The 23,348-nt window shown below is 44.3% G+C and overlaps 1 protein-coding gene across 1 annotated transcript in view; it reads left to right on the top strand.

Moving 5' to 3' along the window:
- Positions 1-23,348, top strand: part of LOC133417772 (1-phosphatidylinositol 4,5-bisphosphate phosphodiesterase delta-3-A-like) — a 93,424-nt gene that overhangs the window by 26,279 nt on the left and 43,797 nt on the right. Inside the window, exons 4-9 of the mRNA XM_061705872.1 lie at positions 1,617-1,845; positions 2,132-2,261; positions 2,377-2,602; positions 3,044-3,245; positions 7,041-7,185; positions 21,558-21,710. Of these exons, the coding sequence (XP_061561856.1) occupies positions 1,617-1,845; positions 2,132-2,261; positions 2,377-2,602; positions 3,044-3,245; positions 7,041-7,185; positions 21,558-21,710 (1,085 nt within the window). The remainder of the gene's footprint in view (positions 1-1,616; positions 1,846-2,131; positions 2,262-2,376; positions 2,603-3,043; positions 3,246-7,040; positions 7,186-21,557; positions 21,711-23,348) is intronic.

Genomic DNA, 23,348 nt, shown 5'->3' with positions numbered 1-23,348 from the left:
GAAAATGTGTGGCGCATTATGAAGCGTAAAATACGACAACGGAGACCCCGGACTGTTGAACAGCTGAAGCTGTACATCGAGCAAGAATGGGAAAGAATTCCACCTGCAAAGCTTCAACAATTAGTGCCTCAGTTCCCAAACGTTTATTGATTGTTGTTAAAAGAAAAGGTGATGTAACACAGTGGTAAATCACCCTAACACAGTGGTAAATGACCCTGTCCCAGCTTTTCTGGAACGTGTTGCAGCCATAAAATTCTAAGTTAATGATTATTTGCTAAAACAATCAAGTTGTCAATTAAATATTGGTTGAACATGAGTTGTAAATCATTGTATTCTGTTTTTATTTATGTTTAACACAACGTCCCAACTTCATTGGAATTGGGGTTTTAGTTCAGGGTATCTTAAGCAAATGAGGCTGATGTTGCTCAACACAATCATCAATAATAACCACAACATGAAGGAAAGAGGTTAGCTAAGAAGAAGTGGGACACTGAGAGGACAAAAGAGAAGGAGCTGCATTGTGTCTTTGTAGCTGCATTGTGTCTTTGTAGATCTGGAGAAAGCCTATGACCGACTACCCATAGAGGAACTGCGGTACTACATGAGGAAATATGGAGTGGCAGAGAAGTATGTTAAAATAGTACAGGACATGTAATGTATGAGGGCAGCAAAACAGTGCTGAGGTGTGCTGTAGGTGTGACAGAGGAGTTTAAGGTGGAGATGGGACTGCATCAGCGATCCCCTTCCTGTTTCCAGTGCTGATGGATAGGCTGACAGATGAGGTTAGACTGAAGTCCCCATGGACCACGATGTTCAGAAATGATGTGATCTGCAGTGAAAGCAGGGGGCAGGTGGAGGAACATTTAGAAAGGTGGAGGAATGCACTGGAAAGGAGAGAAATAAAGATTAGCCGAAGACATAATATTCTGTATGTGCTTGAATGAGAGAGGTGGAGGGGGAAGAGTGAGGCTATAGGGAGAAGAGATAGCGAGGGTGGAGTACCTATACTTCGGGTCAACAGTCCAGAGCAATGGTGAGTGTAGGAAGGAGGTCAAGAAACTGATCCAAATAGGTTGGAACAGGTGGAAGAAAGTGGCAGGTGTTATGTGGCAGAAGAGTCTCTGCTAGAATTAAGGGCAAAAAAAGTGGTGAGGTATAACATAATCTACGGATTAGAGACAGTGCCAGTGAAGAGACGAAGGAGAGCTGTAAGTGGCGGAAATGAAGATGTTGAGGTTCTCTCTAGGAGTGACCAGGTTGGGTAGGATTAGAATGAAATCATCAGAGGGGCAGCCAAGATTAGATGATTTGAAGACTAAGGTAGAGAAAGCAGACTTTGATGTCCACAGGAGAGATAGTGAGTATATCGGTAGAAAGATGATGAAATATGGAGCTGCCAGACAAGAGAACTAGAGGAAGGACTCAGAAAGTTTGATAGATATAGTGAGGGAAGACGTGAGGACAGTTGGTGTTTGAGAGGAGGCTACAGTAGATGGGCTTACATGGAAAACGATGACGCGCTGTGGCGGCCCCTAATGAGACAAGCCAAAAGAAAAAGAAGAATAGTACAAATAACTTGATTTTTTTTGTTTCTTCTCTCTTCATCTCCCTCCCAGTCTCTGTCACAGAGGTGGAGTGCGTATGTGAGGGCTGTCATTCGGAGACATTGAGACAGATGGTTGGTACAGTTCCTGAAGGACGGTGTTTGACGGTGGTCTTCAAAGGTCCCCGAAAGAATCTGGATCTTCTCTGCCAAAACCATGAGGAGGCTTTTCATTGGACCCGTGGCATCCGGACACTGCAAGAGAGGATTAGCAACATGACCCACAAGGAGAAACTTGATCAATATCCTTAGATAAAAGTCGAATTCTTTCGATATTCTAAAACTCATTCAACATTCATGAGATGATAGTGTTTGTACAAACTAAGCCCAGTTTTTACTATCTTTTACAGATCTTGTGTTGGAACTCATTAGTTTGTGGTCAGAGTGTAGTAGCTGGTTGGCGTACATTAAATCCCTGTAATCCAATGTTAGTTTAAATTCAACACAAGCCGTCTAAATATTATCATCAGCTGTGTAAAATATAATTTTCCTCGAGTGTGACATCTTCCTTGATCATACATGTTTTACCTGGATTCATGCTTACCTGAGTCGGGCTGATAAGAATCGTGATGATAAAATGAGTTATGAGGAAGTGCAGACATTGCTACAAATGATCAATATTGACTTGAGTGACCAATATGCTCGCGAACTTTTCCAGGTGTGTATCCTGCCACATAAGACCATGATTGTTTAACTTCACATCTACTTTATTGTTAACACAGAATCATTAACAGTTGTATTATATATCTTACTCTCGCATGATTCTTTAACAGAAATGTGATCACTCAGCCGATGGCCGATTGGACCATGGGGAAATCGAAGTTTTCTGCAGAGAGTTGTTGCGGAGACCTGAGCTAGATGCTGTCTTTATGCTATATTCCGCCAACGGATGTGTCCTCTCAACTGCAGACCTGAGGGAGTTCCTGAATGATCAGGGGGAGGATTCTTCATTCACACATGCCCAAAGCCTGATACTCACTTATGAACTTAATGAATGGGGTATGCTCCTAAACATAAACATTCAAAGTCATACGGTATGTGTTTATTAACCCTCTGATCAATTTGACCCACAATCAAAAAATGACCAATTAACAAACAATCGACTGATTAACTCTTAATTACTCACAATTTCAATCACTATGTAACGTTGATTCCAATTATTAAGCCACTACACTTACTACTCAAAGAATACTTGATACTAAAATAAAATTTCCTCTTCATGAAAACGTTTCATGGGTCAATTTGACCCACTGCATTTCAAAAAAATAAAAAAGTTCCAAAAACAATAATAGTGCAGGCAAACAAATTTCCATGTGAGCTACAAACATTTTTAAAAAGCATTTAAAATAGAATTGAATGGAATCCCATTGACAAAAGATATCCACAAGGAAGTTAATTATTTCCCTGTTGTCATGTTTTTTGCCTTTTGCCCAAACACAGCTCAGAGGAACCATTTGATGACACTCAATGGTTTCACCATGTATATGCTGTCCAAGGAAAATTCTGTGTTCGACCCGGACCATGTTTGGGTTTATCAAAACATGAAACAACCTCTGGCACACTACTTCATCTCCTCTTCCCACAACACGTACTTGACGAAGGACCAGCTGACCGGGGAGAGTGGCGTCGAGCCATATATCCGGTAAGAAAGAAAAGGAATCTCTCCCATTTTTTAGTATGTATTTACAGTGCAGTGAAAAAAATATTTCAGATTTTTGTGTGCATATTAATCACACAAAAAGGGTTTGGCTCGTCAAGACAATTTTAAAATCTCACAAAGACAATCCAAGTAAATCCAAAATGTAGTGTGAAAAATGTCATTTATAAATCATGAGTTATCCGTGATAAACCAGTTTTTGGAAAGCTCAGTTCAATTTCACTGGCCACACCCATGCCTGATAATCACCAGATATGTTGAATCAAGAATTCATTTAAATATTACCTGTCAGACAAAATGAATGTTCTCAAAAAGAAATGCTTTGGGACTCCAGATAACCACTGTCAGACAGACAGAGAAGACTGGGAACAGTGGTGAATGTTCCCATGTCAACCAAAATTACTTCAAGAGTGCAACAATGAATGCAAAGAGAAACGAATTGCGGGCCTCGGTTAAAGTCAGTGTTCATGACTCAACCATAAGAAAGACACTTGGCAAAAAATGACCCCCAAGGGAGCGTTCCAAGGCAAAAACCACAAATGACAGAAAAGAAAACAAAGACTCATCTTGCATTTGCCAAGAAACATCTTGATGATTCCCAAGTCATTTAGAGACATTTTCTATAGATGACAAGACAAATTGAACTTTTTGGAAAGTGTCCCATTACATCTGGCATAAAAATAACACAGTATTTGATAAAATTACCCAAACCCAATTTAACACACAATTGGGTATATTTCTGCACTCTTTTAGCTCCTTGTCGGGCTGAAGAAGACCAACAAGAAAACAATTTATCCTCCTTCTTCTTTGCCTTTTGGCTTGTCCCGTGAGAGGTCGCCACATCGTGTCATCCTTTTCCTTGTAAGCCTATCTCCTCCATCCTCCTCTCTAACACCAACTGCCCTCATCTTTTTCCTCAGTACGTCCATGAACCTTCTCTTTGGTCTTCCTCGAGTTCTTTTGCCTGGCAGCTCCATCCTCATCACCCTTCCACCAATATACTCACTATCTCTCTGGACATGTCCAAACCATCAAAGTCTGCTCTCTTTAACTTTGTCTCCGAAACATCTAACCTTGGCTGTCCCTCTGACGAGCTCATTTCTAATCCTATCCAACCTGGTCACTCCTCGAGACAACCTCACTATCTTCATTTCCGCCACCTCCAGTTCTGCTTCCTTCAATCAGCCTACCACGCATATTTTTGGGATGTGGGAGGAAAACGGTCCTCAGAACTGTTAGGCAGATGTGCTAACCAATTGCCACCGTGCCGCCACTCTCATACATGTCTTGTATTATTCTAACATACTTGCATGCAGTACCACAGTTCCTCTCTGAGTAGTCTGGGTAGGCTTTCTCTAGATGTACAAAGACACAATGTAGCTCCTTCTGACCTACTTTGTTCTTCTCCATCAACATCCTCAAGGCAAATAATGCATCTGTGGTACTCTTTCTAGGCTTGAACCCATACTGTTGCTCGAAAATAATCACATCTGTCTACCCTCCACTACTCTTTCCCATAACTTCATTGTGTGGCTCATCAACTTTAGTCCTCTATAGTTCCCACAGCTCTGCATATCACCCTTGTTCTTAAAAATGGGCACCAGCACACTTTTCCTCCATTCCTTAGGCATTTTCTCATCTGCTAGAATTCTGTTGAACAAGCTGGCCAAAAACTACACAGCCACCTCTCCTAAATGCTTCCATACCTCCAAAGGTATGTAATCAGGATCAAGTGCCTTTTTGTTTTTCATCCTCTTTCGTGCCTGTCTAACTTCCCCCTTTCTAATCATTGCTACTTCCTAGTCCACCACACTTGCCTCTTCTACTCTTCTTTCTCTTGCTCTCATTTTCCTCATTCATCAACTCATCAAAGTATTCTTTCCCTCTGTCCACTACTGGCACCAGTCAACACGTTCCCATCTCTATCCTTAATCATGCTTACCTGCTGCACATCCTTCCCATCTCTATCCCTCTGTCTGGCCAACCTGTATAGATCATTTTCTCCTTCTTTATTGTCCAACCTGGCATACAAGTCATCATATTCCTTTTTTTGGCCTTCACCACCTCTACCTTTGCCCTTACGTCGCATCTCAGTGTATTCCTTTCTCCTCTCCTCGGTCCTCTCAGTGTCCCACTTAGCTAACCTTTTCCTTGTAAGATTTCCTGTCCTGTGAGGTTCCACCACCAAGTCTCCTTCTCTCCTTTCCTGCCAGAAGATACACAAAGTACCCTCCTGCCTGCCTCTCTGATCACCATGGCTGCAGTGGTCCAGTCTTCTGGAAGCTCCTCCTGTCCACCGAGAGCCTGTCTCACCTCTTCTCGAAAAGCCGCGGAACACTCTTCCTTTCTCAGCTTCCACCACATGGTTCTCTGCTCAGTTTTTGTCTTCTTAATCTTCGTCCCCACCACCAGAGTCATTATACACACCACCATCCTATGCTGTCAATCCACAATCTCCCCTACCAGTACCTTACAGTCAGTAACATCCCTTAGATTACATCGTCTGCACATGATGTCATCCACCTGTCTGCTTCTGGCTCCGCTCTTGTAGGTCACCCTATGTTCCTGTCTCTTCTGGAAGAAAGCCATTTCCATCCTTTTTGCAAAGTCTGTCACCATCTGTCCCTACAAGTTCCTTTTCTGATTGCCTAATTCACCCATCACTTCTTCATCACCTGTTTCCTTCACCAACAGGTCCATTACAGTCTGCACCAATCACGACACTCTCTCTGTCTATGATGCTCAGAACTACTTTGTCTAGCTCCTTCCAGAATTTCTCTTTCACCTCTAGCTCGCATCCTTCCCGTGGGGCATAGCCACTAATCACATTATACATAACACCTTCAATTTCAAGTTTCAGCCTCATCACTTGATCTGGACATTCTGACCTAACTCTTCCTTTAAAATAGACCCCTACTCCATTTCTCTTCCCATCTACACCATGGTAAAATACTTTGAACCCTGCCCCTAAACTTCTCGCCTTACTGCCTTTCCACCATCTCTCCTGGACACACAATATATCAACCTTTCTTCTAATCATACTTTCAACCAACTCCCGAGCTTTTCCTGTCATAGTGCCAACATTCAAATTCCCCAAATTCAGTTCTAGGCTCTCTGGTCTGTGCTCTCTGTTCTTCTCTTTCTGCCTAAGAACCCAGTTTCCACCTCTCCTGTGTCTTCGACCCACAGTAGCTGAATTTTCACCGGCACCCGGTAGATTAACGGCGCCGGTGGTTGACGTTGTTAACCCGGGCCACGACCAATGTGGTATGGAATTCTTTGGCTGAATGCTCTTACTTGTTTGGCAAAGTTTTAAGCCAGATGCCCTTCCTGAACCAACCCTCTGTATTTATCTGGGCTTGGGACCGGCCTACAGTTTGTACTGGCTTTTGCCCCCATAGCACTGGATAAAAAAGTTTTATCCTCCATTTTATTCAAAATTTTGTTGCATTAGTTCCAAATTTATAAAATTAAAACTGTTCAATTTGACCTGCAACATAAGAAGAGGGTTTAATGAATACCTTCTGACAGTGTCGCTCAAAACAATATAAAGGCTGAGTGTTTCGAAAACCTGTTGTATTGGGTATCATTCATCATTGTTCTGGTCTGTGTGTGTCTAAATTGCTACTTTATGAATGATCACAGTCTTGCGCTAATTCATGAAGTATACCTATATCCCATGTGCTCGTAGTTTAAATTGCAGCTCTTGCTGAACTACAAAATAAAATATAAAAGCACATGTTGTCAATCACATACACAAAGTAATCTCATTTCTTTTAGAGTCCTGAATCATGGTTGTCGCTGTGTAGAGTTGGACTGTTGGGATGGAGATAAAGGACAGCCAGTCATCTACCATGGCTACACGCTCACCTCCAAAGTGCCTTTTGTCGACGTCATAGAGACAATCAACAAGTATGCATTTAAGGTAAGGCCAAAACACATTACCATTCAAAATGAACAAATACAGGTGTCTACCTGTTGCTCTCCCCACTGAACATCTATTTTTTACCAACAGTAAAAATCTGAAGCTTGTTGTACAGATTATATAAACAGCAGAACCTCGTTTTTACGGACCTTGATTTAATGGATATCTGAAATAATAGACTTTGGACAGGACATGTGTCCAAAAATAGCTTCCAATTGTCACTTAAACTGGCGTTGACAAAGTGTCAGTTCCAGAATTGAAGGCTGTTTACTGGCACTGTGGCGCAATATTAGGCTAAGATTGTATTGAAGTTAATTTTTTAAGTAAAGGAGAATTGAATTTGCGAGTATTTTCTTTAATGCCCTAATCTATTAAATCTGGGTACCTTGCAGTGCTTGACACTAACTTGTTTTGCTCCCTCAGCACTGTGGCTAGTGGCTTCCCAGAGTCAGAAGCCACTTGGTATTTTTACTAGCCACAATTGTTTTGTTGAATAATTATGTTTAAAATGATTAAAAGTACGCCGGTTTCCTCCCACATTCCAAAAACATGCAAGGTAGATTCGACGAAAAGACTCTAAAAATTGCCCGTAAGTGTGAATGGTTGGTTGTTTTTACAGTATATGTGCCCTGCGATTGGCTGGTGAGCAGTTCAGGGTGTGCCCTGCCTCTTGCCCAAAGTCAGCTGAGTTGGGTTCCAGCACATCCTAAAGTGACACATCAGGAGGATAAGCGGTGCATAGAATGGATGAATGGATGATTAAAGCTTGATGAAATAACTACTCCAATTTAATAGCAATTGAAAAGTTCCATTTGAAGCCGCTGGGTATTTGCAAACAACTCAAAAGTAAATGCTGAAGTAAACATTTAAAAGTGTAAAAGAGTTGAGTTTTTAAAAAAAAAAATCCATAAGGTTATTTGAATTTAATAAAAGGGACTATAAATGTTAACAGTGCAGCTGCTTTCAAAATATATAATATTTCAAATTACTGCTAAATACATTAGTTAGAAGAGTTCAATTGTTTTTGTTAATGAACGCATTAACTTGTGAATGTATGGGCCCCATCAAATCCTGCATGGCAGTAAAGTGGGTCTTATATTTATTGGGGAGTGGATATGGGAGTTATGTGAGAGACTATTCAGGAATTATGGTGGTTGTACTGTTCATAAAATGAGTTGCCTGGTAACCTCCAGACCTGTTCAATCAAGAAATCACAAAAGAATCTGTCCGACAAAGTCAAGCCGGACAAAAGATCTAAAAAAGCTGCAACAAAATGACATAATCCAAAGAAATTCCAGATCAATGGAGAAATAAAGTAATTAACATCTGTCAGTCTGGAAAGGGTTAAGAAAGCCATTTCTGAAGCTTTAGGGTGTCAGCAAACCATAGGGAGAGCCATTATCCTCACATGGACAAAGCATGGAACAATGGTGAACCTTCCCAGAAGTGGCCGGCCTACCAAGATTCCTACCAAATAAGGAAGAGACTGGGCAGAATTTGCATCCATGGCAGGTTCCAGCCGGCACGGTGCTCGACTGGCTAGCACATCTCCCTCACAGTTCTGGGGACCGGGGTTCAAATTGTTGCTGCTGAGGATGGCCCAACCAGCTAACTAGGTTTAGAGGACCATTAGATTTTCACACAGGGCCAGGTACCGGATTTCTTTTCCCCCTTAATAAATGAAATTTATTTTAAAACATTTTAAGTTCACTTGGGTTATATTTGTCTGATATTTACATTTGTTTGATGATCTTAAACAAAGTGGGGAAACGATACAAAAATATAAGGGGGACAATACTTTTTCACGGCACTGTACTTTGAGAAGTGTGTCAATGTAGTGGGAGCTGGCGTCTCTCCGCACTGAACCGCCTCATCAATGCTGCATTCTTCCAAATTTGGAATTTGCGAGGTTCGTTTCAAAAGTAAGCTGAGTCACATGGGTCTTGCGTCTGGGTCGCTGAAGAAAAAACCCGGGCATGGGAGGAGTTCGGTGAGGCCATGGAGAAAGACTTCCGGACGGCTTTGAGGAAATTCTGGTCCAGCATCCGGCGTCTCAGGAGGGGGAAGCAGTGCACCATCAACACTGTGTATAGTGGGGATGGGGCGCTGGTGACCTCGACTCAGGACGTTGTGAGCCAGGGCGGAGAATAATTCGAAGACCACCTCAATTCCACCAACACGCCTTCCTATGAGGGAGCAGAGTCTGGGTTCTCTGAGGCGGGCTCTCCTATCTCTAGGGTTGAGGTCACCGAGGTAGTTAAGAAGCTCATCGGTGGATGAGATTCGCCCGGTGTTCCTCAAGGCTGTGGATGTTGTAGGGCTGTCCTGGTTAACACGCTTCTGCAACATCACGTGGACATTGGGGACAGTGCCTCTGGATTGGCAGACTGAGATGGTGGTCCCCCTTTTTAAGAAGGGGGACCAGAGGGTGTGTTCCAACTACAGGGGGAACACACTCCTCAGCCTCCCTGGTAAGGTCTATTCAGGGGTGCTGGAGAGGAGGGTCCGTCGGGAAGTTGAATCTCAGATTCAGGAGGAGCAGTGTGGTTTTCGTCCTGGCCGTGGAACAGTGGACCAGCTCTACACTCTTAGCAGGGTCCTCGATGGTGCATGGGAGTTCACCCAACCAGTCTACATGTGTTTTGTGGACTTGGAGAAGGCGTTCGACGGTGTCCCTCGGGGGGGGGGTCCTGTGGGAGGTGCTTCGGTAGTATGGGGTACCGAACCCCCTGATACGGGCTATTCGGTCCCCGTACGACCGGAGTCAGAGTTTGGTCTGCATATCCGGCAGTAAGTCGGACTCGTTTCCGGTGAGGGTTGGACCAAAGCTGCCCTTTGTCACCGATTCGGTTCATAACTTTTATGGACAGAATTTCTAGGCGCAGCCGAGGCGTAGAGTGGGTCCGGTTTGGTGGCCTCAGTATTGCATCTCTGCTTTTTGCAGATGATGTGGTTCTGTTGGCTTCATCAAGCCTTGAACTCCAACTCTCACTGGAGCAGTTCGCAGCTGAGTGTGAAGTGGCTGGGATGAGAATCAGCACCTCCAAATCTGAGACCATGGTCCTCAGTCGGAAAAGGGTGACGTGCCCTCTCCAGGTCGGGGATGAGATCCTGCCGCAAGTGGAGGAGTTCTTGGGGTCTTGTTCACGAGTGAGGGAAGAATGGAACGGGAAAATCGACAGACGGATCGGTGCAGCATCTGCAGTGATACGGACTTTGTATCGATCTGTTGTGGTAAAGAAGGAGCTAAGCCAGAAGGCAAAACTCTCGATTTACCGGTCGATCTACGTTCCTACCCTCACCTATGGTCACGAGCTGTGGGTCGTGACTGAAGGAACAAGATCCCGGATACAAGTGGCCGAAATGAGTTTCCTCCGCAGGGTGTCCGGGCTGTCCCTTAGAGATAGGGTGAGAAGCTCGGTCATCCAGGAGGATCTCAGAGTAGAGCCCCTGCTCCTCCACATCGAGAGGAGCCAGATGAGGTGGCTGGGGCATCTGATTAGGATGCCTCTCTGACGCCTCCCTGGTGAGGTGTTCCGGGCACGTCCCACCGGGAGGAGAACCTGGGGACGACGTAGGACACACTGGAGAGACTACATCCTTCGGCTGGCCTGGGAACGCCTCGGGATCCCCCCGGAAGAGCTGGGTGAAGTGGCTGGGGAGAGGGATGTCTTAGCGTCCCTGCTAAAGCTACTGCCCCCGCGACCCGACCTCAGATAAGCGGTAGAAAATGGATGGATGGATGGATGGATGGACATTGCCAAAATCAATATGCCACCATGTCTCGGTGGTACGTAATCAACAGAACTTTTACTAGCCACAATTGTTTTGTTGAATAATTATGTTTAAAATGATTAAAAGTACGCCGGTTTCCTCCCACATTCCAAAAACATGCAAGGTAGATTCGACGAAAAGACTCTAAAAATTGCCCGTAAGTGTGAATGGTTGGTTGTTTTTACAGTATATGTGCCCTGCGATTGGCTGGTGAGCAGTTCAGGGTGTGCCCTGCCTCTTGCCCAAAGTCAGCTGAGTTGGGTTCCAGCACATCCTAAAGTGACACATCAGGAGGATAAGCGGTGCATAGAATGGATGAATGGATGATTAAAGCTTGATGAAATAACTACTCCAATTTAATAGCAATTGAAAAGTTCCATTTGAAGCCGCTGGGTATTTGCAAACAACTCAAAAGTAAATGCTGAAGTAAACATTTAAAAGTGTAAAAGAGTTGAGTTTTTAAAAAAAAAAATCCATAAGGTTATTTGAATTTAATAAAAGGGACTATAAATGTTAACAGTGCAGCTGCTTTCAAAATATATAATATTTCAAATTACTACTAAATACATTAGTTAGAAGAGTTCAATTGTTTTTGTTAATGAACGCATTAACTTGTGAATGTATGGGCCCCATCAAATCCTGCATGGCAGTAAAGTGGGTCTTATATTTATTGGGGAGTGGATATGGGAGTTATGTGAGAGACTATTCAGGAATTATGGTGGTTGTACTGTTCATAAAATGAGTTGCCTGGTAACCTCCAGACCTGTTCAATCAAGAAATCACAAAAGAATCTGTCCGACAAAGTCAAGCCGGACAAAAGATCTAAAAAAGCTGCAACAAAATGACATAATCCAAAGAAATTCCAGATCAATGGAGAAATAAAGTAATTAACATCTGTCAGTCTGGAAAGGGTTAAGAAAGCCATTTCTGAAGCTTTAGGGTGTCAGCAAACCATAGGGAGAGCCATTATCCTCACATGGACAAAGCATGGAACAATGGTGAACCTTCCCAGAAGTGGCCGGCCTACCAAGATTCCTACCAAATAAGGAAGAGACTGGGCAGAATTTGCATCCATGGCAGGTTCCAGCCGGCACGGTGCTCGACTGGCTAGCACATCTCCCTCACAGTTCTGGGGACCGGGGTTCAAATTGTTGCTGCTGAGGATGGCCCAACCAGCTAACTAGGTTTAGAGGACCATTAGATTTTCACACAGGGCCAGGTACCGGATTTCTTTTCCCCCTTAATAAATGAAATTTATTTTAAAACATTTTAAGTTCACTTGGGTTATATTTGTCTGATATTTACATTTGTTTGATGATCTTAAACAAAGTGGGGAAACGATACAAAAATATAAGGGGGACAATACTTTTTCACGGCACTGTACTTTGAGAAGTGTGTCAATGTAGTGGGAGCTGGCGTCTCTCCGCACTGAACCGCCTCATCAATGCTGCATTCTTCCAAATTTGGAATTTGCGAGGTTCGTTTCAAAAGTAAGCTGAGTCACATGGGTCTTGCGTCTGGGTCGCTGAAGAAAAAACCCGGGCATGGGAGGAGTTCGGTGAGGCCATGGAGAAAGACTTCCGGACGGCTTTGAGGAAATTCTGGTCCAGCATCCGGCGTCTCAGGAGGGGGAAGCAGTGCACCATCAACACTGTGTATAGTGGGGATGGGGCGCTGGTGACCTCGACTCAGGACGTTGTGAGCCAGGGCGGAGAATAATTCGAAGACCACCTCAATTCCACCAACACGCCTTCCTATGAGGGAGCAGAGTCTGGGTTCTCTGAGGCGGGCTCTCCTATCTCTAGGGTTGAGGTCACCGAGGTAGTTAAGAAGCTCATCGGTGGATGAGATTCGCCCGGTGTTCCTCAAGGCTGTGGATGTTGTAGGGCTGTCCTGGTTAACACGCTTCTGCAACATCACGTGGACATTGGGGACAGTGCCTCTGGATTGGCAGACTGAGATGGTGGTCCCCCTTTTTAAGAAGGGGGACCAGAGGGTGTGTTCCAACTACAGGGGGAACACACTCCTCAGCCTCCCTGGTAAGGTCTATTCAGGGGTGCTGGAGAGGAGGGTCCGTCGGGAAGTTGAATCTCAGATTCAGGAGGAGCAGTGTGGTTTTCGTCCTGGCCGTGGAACAGTGGAGCAGCTCTACACTCTTAGCAGGGTCCTCGATGGTGCATGGGAGTTCACCCAACCAGTCTACATGTGTTTTGTGGACTTGGAGAAGGCGTTCGACGGTGTCCCTCGGGGGGGGGGTCCTGTGGGAGGTGCTTCGGTAGTATGGGGTACCGAACCCCCTGATACGGGCTATTCGGTCCCCGTACGACCGGAGTCAGAGTTTGGTCTGCATATCCGGCAGTAAGTCGGACTCGTTTCCGGTGAGGGTTGGACCAAAGCTGCCCTTTGTCACCGATTCGGTTCATAACTTTTATGGAGAGAATTTCTAGGCGCAGCCGAGGCGTAGAGTGGGTCCGGTTTGGTGGCCTCAGTATTGCATCTCTGCTTTTTGCAGATGATGTGGTTCTGTTGGCTTCATCAAGCCTTGAACTCCAACTCTCACTGGAGCAGTTCGCAGCTGAGTGTGAAGTGGCTGGGATGAGAATCAGCACCTCCAAATCTGAGACCATGGTCCTCAGTCGGAAAAGGGTGACGTGCCCTCTCCAGGTCGGGGATGAGATCCTGCCGCAAGTGGAGGAGTTCTTGGGGTCTTGTTCACGAGTGAGGGAAGAATGGAACGGGAAAATCGACAGACGGATCGGTGCAGCATCTGCAGTGATACGGACTTTGTATCGATCTGTTGTGGTAAAGAAGGAGCTAAGCCAGAAGGCAAAACTCTCGATTTACCGGTCGATCTACGTTCCTACCCTCACCTATGGTCACGAGCTGTGGGTCGTGACTGAAGGAACAAGATCCCGGATACAAGTGGCCGAAATGAGTTTCCTCCGCAGGGTGTCCGGGCTGTCCCTTAGAGATAGGGTGAGAAGCTCGGTCATCCAGGAGGATCTCAGAGTAGAGCCCCTGCTCCTCCACATCGAGAGGAGCCAGATGAGGTGGCTGGGGCATCTGATTAGGATGCCTCTCTGACGCCTCCCTGGTGAGGTGTTCCGGGCACGTCCCACCGGGAGGAGAACCTGGGGACGACGTAGGACACACTGGAGAGACTACATCCTTCGGCTGGCCTGGGAACGCCTCGGGATCCCCCCGGAAGAGCTGGGTGAAGTGGCTGGGGAGAGGGATGTCTTAGCGTCCCTGCTAAAGCTACTGCCCCCGCGACCCGACCTCAGATAAGCGGTAGAAAATGGATGGATGGATGGATGGATGGACATTGCCAAAATCAATATGCCACCATGTCTCGGTGGTACGTAATCAACAGAACTTGAGACCAAATTTTCTGTCCAGCTGGTGTGGACAAAGGAATGTACTGTACTATAAAGTAGTAGTATTTACTCGTTTTTTCTCCTGTATATTGTCGCTGTTGGGCTGTCCCCCCAACTCCAAAATGACTTCTGTTCAGGAAATAAAAACAAAAACGGGCAGCACGGTGAACGACTTGTTAGAGCGTCTGCCTCACAGGGGTTCAATCCCCGGCCCCACCAGTGTGGAGTTTGCATGTTCTCCCCTTGCCGGCCTGGGTTTTCTCTGGGCACTCCGGTTTCCTTCCACATCCCAAAAACATGCATGGTAGGTTAATTGAAGACTCTAAATTGCCCCAGAGGTGTGAATGTGAGTGTGGATGGTTGTTTGTATGTGCGCTGCGATTGGCTGGCAACCAGTTCAGGGTGTACCCCACCTCCTGCCCGAAGATAGCTGGGATCGGCTCCAGAACTCCCGCGACCCTTGTAAGGATAAGTGGCTCAGAAAATGGATGGATGGATGAAAAACAAAATTGCTGTCTTGCTTGAGTTTTCAAACAGCGTTTTGTTCAACCTGGTATTTTACCTTATATTGCTACCATATACCGTTGCACACTCACATGAACACAACAGCTTCCCAAAATTATGTTCAATCACTAATTTAATATGCTCAAAACATACTAAGTTATGAGACTGTCATTGATTAAAATGGTACAAACATAGTGCCGTGCTGGATGGTGTTTGCCGTGACGACAGCCGTGCCCATCAGTCTGCATTCATTCGATGCTACCAACCTTTAGTGGATGAGATGTCTTCAAAGAATGTGCACTTGGGGATTTTCCACCAACCAACCCAGAAACTGGTAGCAAAAGGTTCCTGTGGTCCATGTGGTTTGTGTTTCCATCGCACCTATTAGTTCAGGGTAGCTTAAGCAAATGAGGTTCATGTTGCTCAATACTGACACCTAGTGGATTTTTAAAAATGCTGTAATTTCAAGATTTCAAGTTGTCTTGTTTTATATCTTAATCTTAATTTAAAAAATGTATGATACCTTTAAAACCTAAGCCTTTATCCAGGTGAGGCAATTGAGAACTGATTCTCATTTGCAATACCAACCTGGGTGCAGACAGTCTTTGAGGTAGGGAGTTTTATTATATACAGGTATATTTCAAGAAATTAGAATATCCATCCATCCATTTTCCCTACCGCTTAACATCACTAGGGTCGCGGGCTGCTGGAGCCTATCCCAGCTATCTTCGTGTGGGAGGCGGGGTACACCCTGAACCGGTCGCCAGCCAATTGCAGGGCACATAGAAACAAACAACCATTCGCACTCACATTCACACCTACAGGCAATTTAGAGTCTTCAGTCAACCTACCATGCATGTTTTTGGGATGTGGGAGGAACCCTTAGTGCCCGGAGAAACCCCACCCAGGCACGGGGAGAACATTCAAACTCCACACAGGCGGGGCCGGGATTTTAACCCCAGTCCCCAGAACTGTGAGGCAGATGTGCTAACCAGTTGATTACCGTGCCGGCTAAATTTGAATATATTTATTCTTTTTTATTGAGATGATGTACCTAAATAGTGCAAAAGGAGCTTGCAGATGACTATCGATGTGATTTATCAGCTGGAAAATGCAATAGGGACATTAGTCTGAAGCCTTACACTGTTCAACTACAAATCTGAGAACAATAAATCACATCTACAGTCATCTGCAGGCGTCTACATTTATTTATACGTAAATGTATTTATTAAAAAAGACAAGTTTTTCTAATGTCTTGGCCTTGACGCGGTTACAGTTTTTGTCATGTTCTCCAGCTTGAGAGAACACCCACTCACATGCTTTTAATGGATGTTTTATTCCCCATGTGCGATGATGTAATGTTATATTTAACGTGTTACAAAATCACATTCTAGAGTTTGTATATGTATTTGCTTTTATTTTGCTTTTTTATACTGTGCTCTCTGCAGCCATGTTTGCATTGCAAATATTTTACCTGACTGACTTCATTGACAGCTGTTAGTCAGTTTTTAAATACAGCAGTGTGAAGTATTTCTGTCAATGTTTTTGGATTTAAAAAAAAAAAGACTACATTGCAAATATTTATTTGTGAACGTACAAACACAGACAAAAGCCGGGTTTAATTTCCTTATCTTGCACTATGGCAAACGTGGCTTTTTTTCCGCAGGCTGGAAGAGCTCCTGCCAGAAAAGTTTTTTTAATTTTTTTTTTGCCCCGCGACAGACTGGATTGGACCATCAGAACGTCCCACTGGCTAGCTTCACGTTCATCTCCTCTAACCCGTCCGATGAAGACTTTTATTTAACACAGTTTTTTGTTAAAGCAACAGCTCAATAAAAACTTACAAGTAGTTAAAAACATCATTGCAGACCAGCTCTGGTAGGAAGCCGCAATGTTTTCAAGTTGGTAAATGGTGACCTCACCGCATATTTAGGCCAAGACGGAGCATGCGCAGACAGCGCAGCCCAACACCATTCTGATTCACGGTTTACATAACAAAAATTTACTTATGATCCATTTGACAAAAGCAATATTCCACCACGGCGGCACGTTGGACGACTTGTTAGAGCATCTGCCTCACAGTTCAGAGGACCGGGGTTCAATCCGCCTGTGTGGAGTTTGCATGTTCTCCCCGTGCCTACGTGGGTTTTCTCCGGGCACTTCAGTTTCCTCCCACATCCCAAAAACATGAAAGGTAGGTTAAATGACAACTCTAAATTGCCCGTAGGAGTGAATGTGAGTGCGAATGGTTGTTTGTATGTGCCCTGCGATTGGCTGGCAACCAGTTCAGGGTGTGGGTACACGCCACCTGCCCGATGATAGCTGGGATAGGCTCCAGCATGCCCGCGACCCGAGTGAGGAGAAGCGGCTCAGAAAATGTATGGATGGAATATTCCACCACTGTGAATCTAAATGAAATTCCAATTCAGATTCTGCCTTTTTATTCCCATTGAGGTGTTTATATGGAACATTCTTATTCAGTTTGGACTACTAACCCGATTCTAATCGGAATACAAGGCTCCATGTAAACCCGGCTAGTGTAAAAAAAATCTGGCATCGGAATTAGCACCTCCGAGTAGGAAGCCTTGGTCCTCGGTCAGAAAAGAGTGGATTACATGCTTTAGGTTGGGAGTGAAGTCCTGCCTCGCGTCAAGGAGTTTAAGTATCCTGAGGACATTCCAGTAAACGTGCATATGCTGCACCAAGATGTTTGGGTGGACAGAATTGATCCAAAGGGTAAAGCTCAACTGGTTGATTTGCATTACTACCCTCGCCTTTGGTCACAAGCTCTGGGTGGTGATCAAAAGGACAAAGTCGAAATCAGTTGGGTGAGGCACTAGGTCATAAAGTAATCTAGTCCAATCCGGTATGATATTTGGGCCTACTTACAATGTACTGTATATGGTTCTTTTACAGATTACATCAACACATTGTTAGTACTGTATGTAAACAGACAATACAGAATTCTCCTTGGTCAACAATTCATAATAATTTTTACATCCATGCAAATCAGTTGCCTTTTGGCAAAATTCGCTGTTTTGAACTCTCAAAATAGGCCATTTTCTTGAATCGTATAGAGCCGATTAGTTTTTCCTGGGGGAGGTCGCTGTCACTGTCGTCATAGACTGTTTCGTACTCCTTGAATACTGGCAGCTAGATCCATTCCACACATCCACCATCCACACACAGATGGAATTGTAATATTACTCTGCGGCGGACTAATATGCGAGCGCATTGGACTGAGGTTCCGCCTGTGCGCTCGGGACCTCCTAAATCACAGGAGTTGACGAGACCAGAAAAAACACTTCCGCCGCTTCTGCTGTTAAGAAGTAATGATGCTTTTACTCCGTTACAATGATCTAAATGTTGCTTGCTACTTTTCTTTATCAATTATTGCTTATTTATCAACTATTTTGTGCGCGAAACTACAACTTCGACTTCCGTATTGGGCGCTGTTCGCACCAATCCAATTGAAGCGCTAGTGACGTGTAAGTCTAGTTCACCAATCAAACGACACAAGAAAGTCACATGACCTCACACAGGGTCTTCTCTTGGGTTTCCTGGGCATAGGTATTAACACTAGATAAGCCAGGACGAATGGGAGGGGGAAAGTTTATTCTTTGGCAGAAAGAGAAGAGGGAAGCACAGAGCCTAGAACTGAATGTTGGGACTTTGAACGTTACGAAAATCTCAGGAGTTGGTTGACATGATGATTAGGAGAAAGGTTGACATATTGTGTGTCCAGGAGAGCAGGTGGAAAGGCAGTAAGGCTACAAGTTTAGGGGCAGGGTTTAAATTATGGGAAGAGTGATGGAGTAGGTGTTATTTTAAAGGAAGAGTTAGCTAAGAGTGTCTTGGAAGTGAAAAGAGTATCAGATCAAGTGATGAGGGTGAAACTTGAAATTGAGGGTGTTATGTATCATGTGATTCGTGGCTATGCCCCACAGATAGGATGTAGCCTAGAGGTGAAAGAGAAATTCTGGCAGGAGCGAGATGAAGTAGTTCTGAGCATCCCAGACAGAGAGCAAGTCTTGATTGGTGAAGATTGTAATGGAGATGTTGGTAAAGGAAACAGTTATGATGAAGAGGTGATGGGTAAATTTGGTATCCAGGAAAGGAACTTGGAGGAACAGATGGTGGTAGACTTTGCCAAAAGGATGGAAATGGCTGTAGTGAACACTTTTTTCCAGTAGAGGCTGGAATATAAAGTGACCTACAAGAGCAGAGGGAGAAGCACGCAGGTGGATTATAGCTTGCGCAGATGATGTAATCTGAAGGAGGCTATTGACTGTAAAGTAGTGGTAGGGGAGAGTGTGGCTAGACAGCATAGGATGGTGGTGTGTAAAATGACTCTCTGGTGGTGGGGAGGAAGATTAAGAAGACAAAGGTAGAGCAGACCATGTGTTGGAAGCTGAGAAAGGAAGAGTGTTTGGCGGCTTTTCAGGAAGAGGTGAGACAGGCTCTTGGTGCAAAGGAGGAGCTTCTAGAAGGCAGGACCACTACAGCCAAGGTGATAAGAGAGACAGTCAGGAGAGTACTTGGTGTATATTCTGGCAGGAAAGGGGAGAAGGAGACTTGGTGGTGAAACCTCAAAGTACAGCAAATCATAGAAGGAAAGAGGTTAGCTAAGAAGAAGCGGGACACTGAGAGGACAGAGGAGAGGAGTAAGGAATACATTGAGATGTGATGTAGGGCAAAGGTAGAGGTGGCAAAGGCCAAACAAGAGGCATATGATGACATGTATGACAGGTTGGACATGAAAGAAGGAGAAAAGGACATTGAGAAAAATGATAGCGATAGCAAGGGTGGAGGACTTTAAATACTTCAACAGTCCAAAGCAATGGTGAGTGTGGTCAGGAAGTGAAGAAACAGGTCCAAGCAGGTTGGAACGGGTGGAGGAAGGTGTCAAGTGTGTTATGTGACAGAAGAGTCTCTGCTAGGATGAAGGGCAAAGTTTATAAGACAGTGGTGGAAGCAGATCTGGAGGTGGTGGAAATTAAGATGATGAGGTTCTCTCTCGGAGTGACTAGGTTGGGTAGGAATACAAATGAGCTCATCAGAGCGGACAGCCAAGGTTAGATGTTTTGGAGACAAAGTTAGAGAAAGCAGACTTCGATGGTTTTGACACATCCAGAGGCGAGAGGTCGGTATATTGGTAGAGGATGATGAGGATGGGGCTGCCAGGCAAGAGAATGAGAGGAAGACCAAAGAGAAGGTTGATGGATGTCATGAGGGAAGACATCAGGGCATTTGGTGTAATAGAGGAGAATGCAAGAGATAGGCTTACATGGAAAAGGATGACACGCTGTGGTGACCCCTAACGGGACAAGCCGAAATGAAAAGAAGGAGCCAGACAGGCTGAACGTCGTGCCTGAGTGGCCACCATTTTGGGAAGGTCGTCGTTACCATGAAGGCAACGGCACACGACTCTCGTTTACATTCTGACGAACAAAAACAACAGCTTTCATGTATTGTAGTATTTGTCTGGCACTGTCTGGCCAAATCTGCATATTTCAGCTCACTTATAACTTTAGAAAACACCGTGCAGTAAATTGCAGCTGTGTTGTTGTAGTTTTGACTGTGCGCGCACACACACTCACACACAGCAAAATCCGAATTTGCACATGCACACATTTAAAAAAAATAATAATAATTTTTTATTGATGTTCATGGCTGTGGTTAAAAAAATCAAAAGTTACTCACTATTTTCTCAATTATTTCACTGTGTACTTTTTACTCTGACTCAAGTAATTTTTTGGAGGACTACTTTTTACTTTTACTTGAGTCACATTATTGTCAAGTAACAGTACTCTTACTTGAGTACAATGTTTGGCTACTCTACCCACCTCTGGAGCGGACATCCTCTATTGCTACTCTTACATTTAAGCAACATTTTTGCTCATCAAATCAGCCGTTGTTGTATTTGTTGCACTGTTCTTTTAAATTTTCACGCTGCCGTGCTGCGTGTCGTGGCCCTGGTTGTGGTCCCAGTGGACCCACAAAGCACACGTGACATCAACGACAAGAGTTGATCCGCTAGTACATATTGTATTATTTGGGAAACGCGGCTACAATGATCTAATTAGTTTACGGATGTTAATGTTAAATGTATTAAGCAAAGGAGCGATGTTAAGGATTATTTCACAACACAGAATGAACTAACTTCAAATTCAGAAATGGACAATAAAACATAAAAATATTGTACTTAATATTTTCCTGGAGGATGCATTTGGGATTAGCCTTTGATGTTGGTAATAGTGAAAAATGAAGTGAAACAGACAATTATTTTTGTAAATTATTTTACAGAATGAGTGCTTAAAGAGGAGGATGCTATTCATGTGGCACAGATTGAAGAAGTGCAGGTGCAGGTGGAGTTGGGCCTGGCTCAAGTTCTATAGGCCAGAACAAAAAAGCAAAGAAATTAGGCAAATTTAATTGGAATCTTAAATTTGTACATCAACATATACTTGAGTGGTGTAAATAGGTTTTTATGCATGAAGAATTTTTATTTATTTATTTATTTATTGCCTTATTGTACTCTTCAGAGTCTTCCAGATTGCTTCATTTATCTTAAAATAAAAAAAACTCTCTGCGGGGGCCCGGGGGATACCCCCAGACCCCCCCCTACAATGTTTTTTTGTTTTGTTTGTCACCTTCATGCCTTTGATGTTTGCATGTCTGTTTTTTATAATTCCCACCCACTTTTTCATGATCTAGGCATCACCTTACCCTCTGATCCTTTCCTTGGAGAACCACTGCTCTGTGGCGCAGCAGGCGGTGATGGCTCGACACCTGCAGTCCATCCTTGGGGACAAACTGCTCACCAAGGCCATTCGTGGCCTCGAATCCAACATCCTGCCTTCACCGGAGGTATGTTTCATAACTGAAAAAGGCAATCCAATGCAGATTATACAGATCTGTTTAAATTCATGAATGTGCTAGATGTATAAAGCATTGTAAATTCTAGGTGTTCCAAAAACAGTGGCATAATCCAGTGTTTTAACAACTTTGCTTTCACCGGGGCGGCACGGTTAGAGCGTCTGCCTCACAGTTCTGAGGACCGTGGTTCAATCCCTGGCCCCGCCTGTGTGGAGTTTGCATGTTCTCCCCGTGTCTGCGTTGGTATTCTCCGGGCACTTCGGTTTCCCCCCACATCCCAAAAACATGCATGATAGGTTAATTGACGACTCTAAATTGCCCGTAGGTGTGAATGTGAGTCCGAGTGGTTGTTTGTTTGTATGTGCCCTACGATTGGCTGGCGACCAGTTCAGGGTGTACCCTGCCTCCTGCCCGATGATAGCTGGGATAGGCTCCAGCACGCCCGGGACCCTAGTGAGGAGAAGCGGCTCAGAAAATTGATGACTGGATGGATGCTTTCACTGGAACATAATACAATAAACAATAATAAAATGAATTCGAATATTGTGGAATGATATTACAGTACAGTATTTCAACTGTACAGATGAATTAAATACATGAATTGGCTTTCTGAAAAGTGTCTCATTTTCTACATTCAAAAGAATGTTGATTGGTTCTTGGGATATTGAATTTGGGGGTTTTGTTCGCTGTATGGTATAATTACCAAGATTACTTAAAGGTCCCCTTTCATTCCTGTTTTTAGATTTAATTTTGATAATCTTGATGTCCTTTTAATGCAGCCCTATGGGGGGAACAAGCCAGTGCAAACTGTAGGCCAGTCCCAAGCCCGGATAAATGCAGAAGGTTGCGTCAGGAAGGGCATCCGGCTTAAAACTTTGCCACACAAATATGAACATTCATCCAAAGAATTCCAGACCGGATCGGTCATGGCCCAGGTTAACAACGTCCGCCACCGGCGCCGTCAACCTGCAGGGCGTCGTTGGAAATTCAGCTACTGTGGGTGGAAGTCGAAGAAGAAGAAGAGGTGAAAATCAGGTTCTTCGGCAGAAAGAGAAGAGGAAAGCACAGAGCCTAGAACTGAATGTGAGGACTTTGAATGTTGGCAGGAAAATCTCGGGAGTTGGTTGACATGATAATTAGGAGAAAGGTTGATATATTGTTTGTCCAGGAGACCAGGTGGAAAGGCAGTAAGGCTAGAAGTTTAGGGGCAGGGTTTAAATTATTTTACCATGGTGTCGATGGTAAGAGAAATGGAATCGGGGCTATTATATAAGAAGAGTTGGCTAAGAATGTCTTGGAGGTGAAAAGAGTATCAGATCGAGTGATGATGCTGAAACTTGAACTTGAGGGTGTTATGTATAATGTGATTAGTGGCTATGCCCCACAGGTAGGATGTGACCTAGAGGTGAAAGAATAATTCTGGAAGGAGCTAGACGAAGTTGTTCTGAGCATCCCAGACAGAGAGAGTCGTGATTGGTGCAGATTGTAATGGACATGTTGGTGAAGGAAATGGGGGTAATGAAGAAGTGATGGGTAAGTATGGCATCCAGGAAAGGAACTTGGAGGGACAGATGGTGGTTGACTTTGCAGGATGCAAATGGATGTCGTGAACACTTTTTTCCAGAAGAA

Source organism: Phycodurus eques, chromosome 19, assembly GCF_024500275.1.
Source record: "Phycodurus eques isolate BA_2022a chromosome 19, UOR_Pequ_1.1, whole genome shotgun sequence".
Classification (NCBI taxonomy): Eukaryota; Metazoa; Chordata; class Actinopteri; order Syngnathiformes; family Syngnathidae; genus Phycodurus; species Phycodurus eques.
This window is presented reverse-complemented; position numbering and strand designations above follow the sequence as displayed.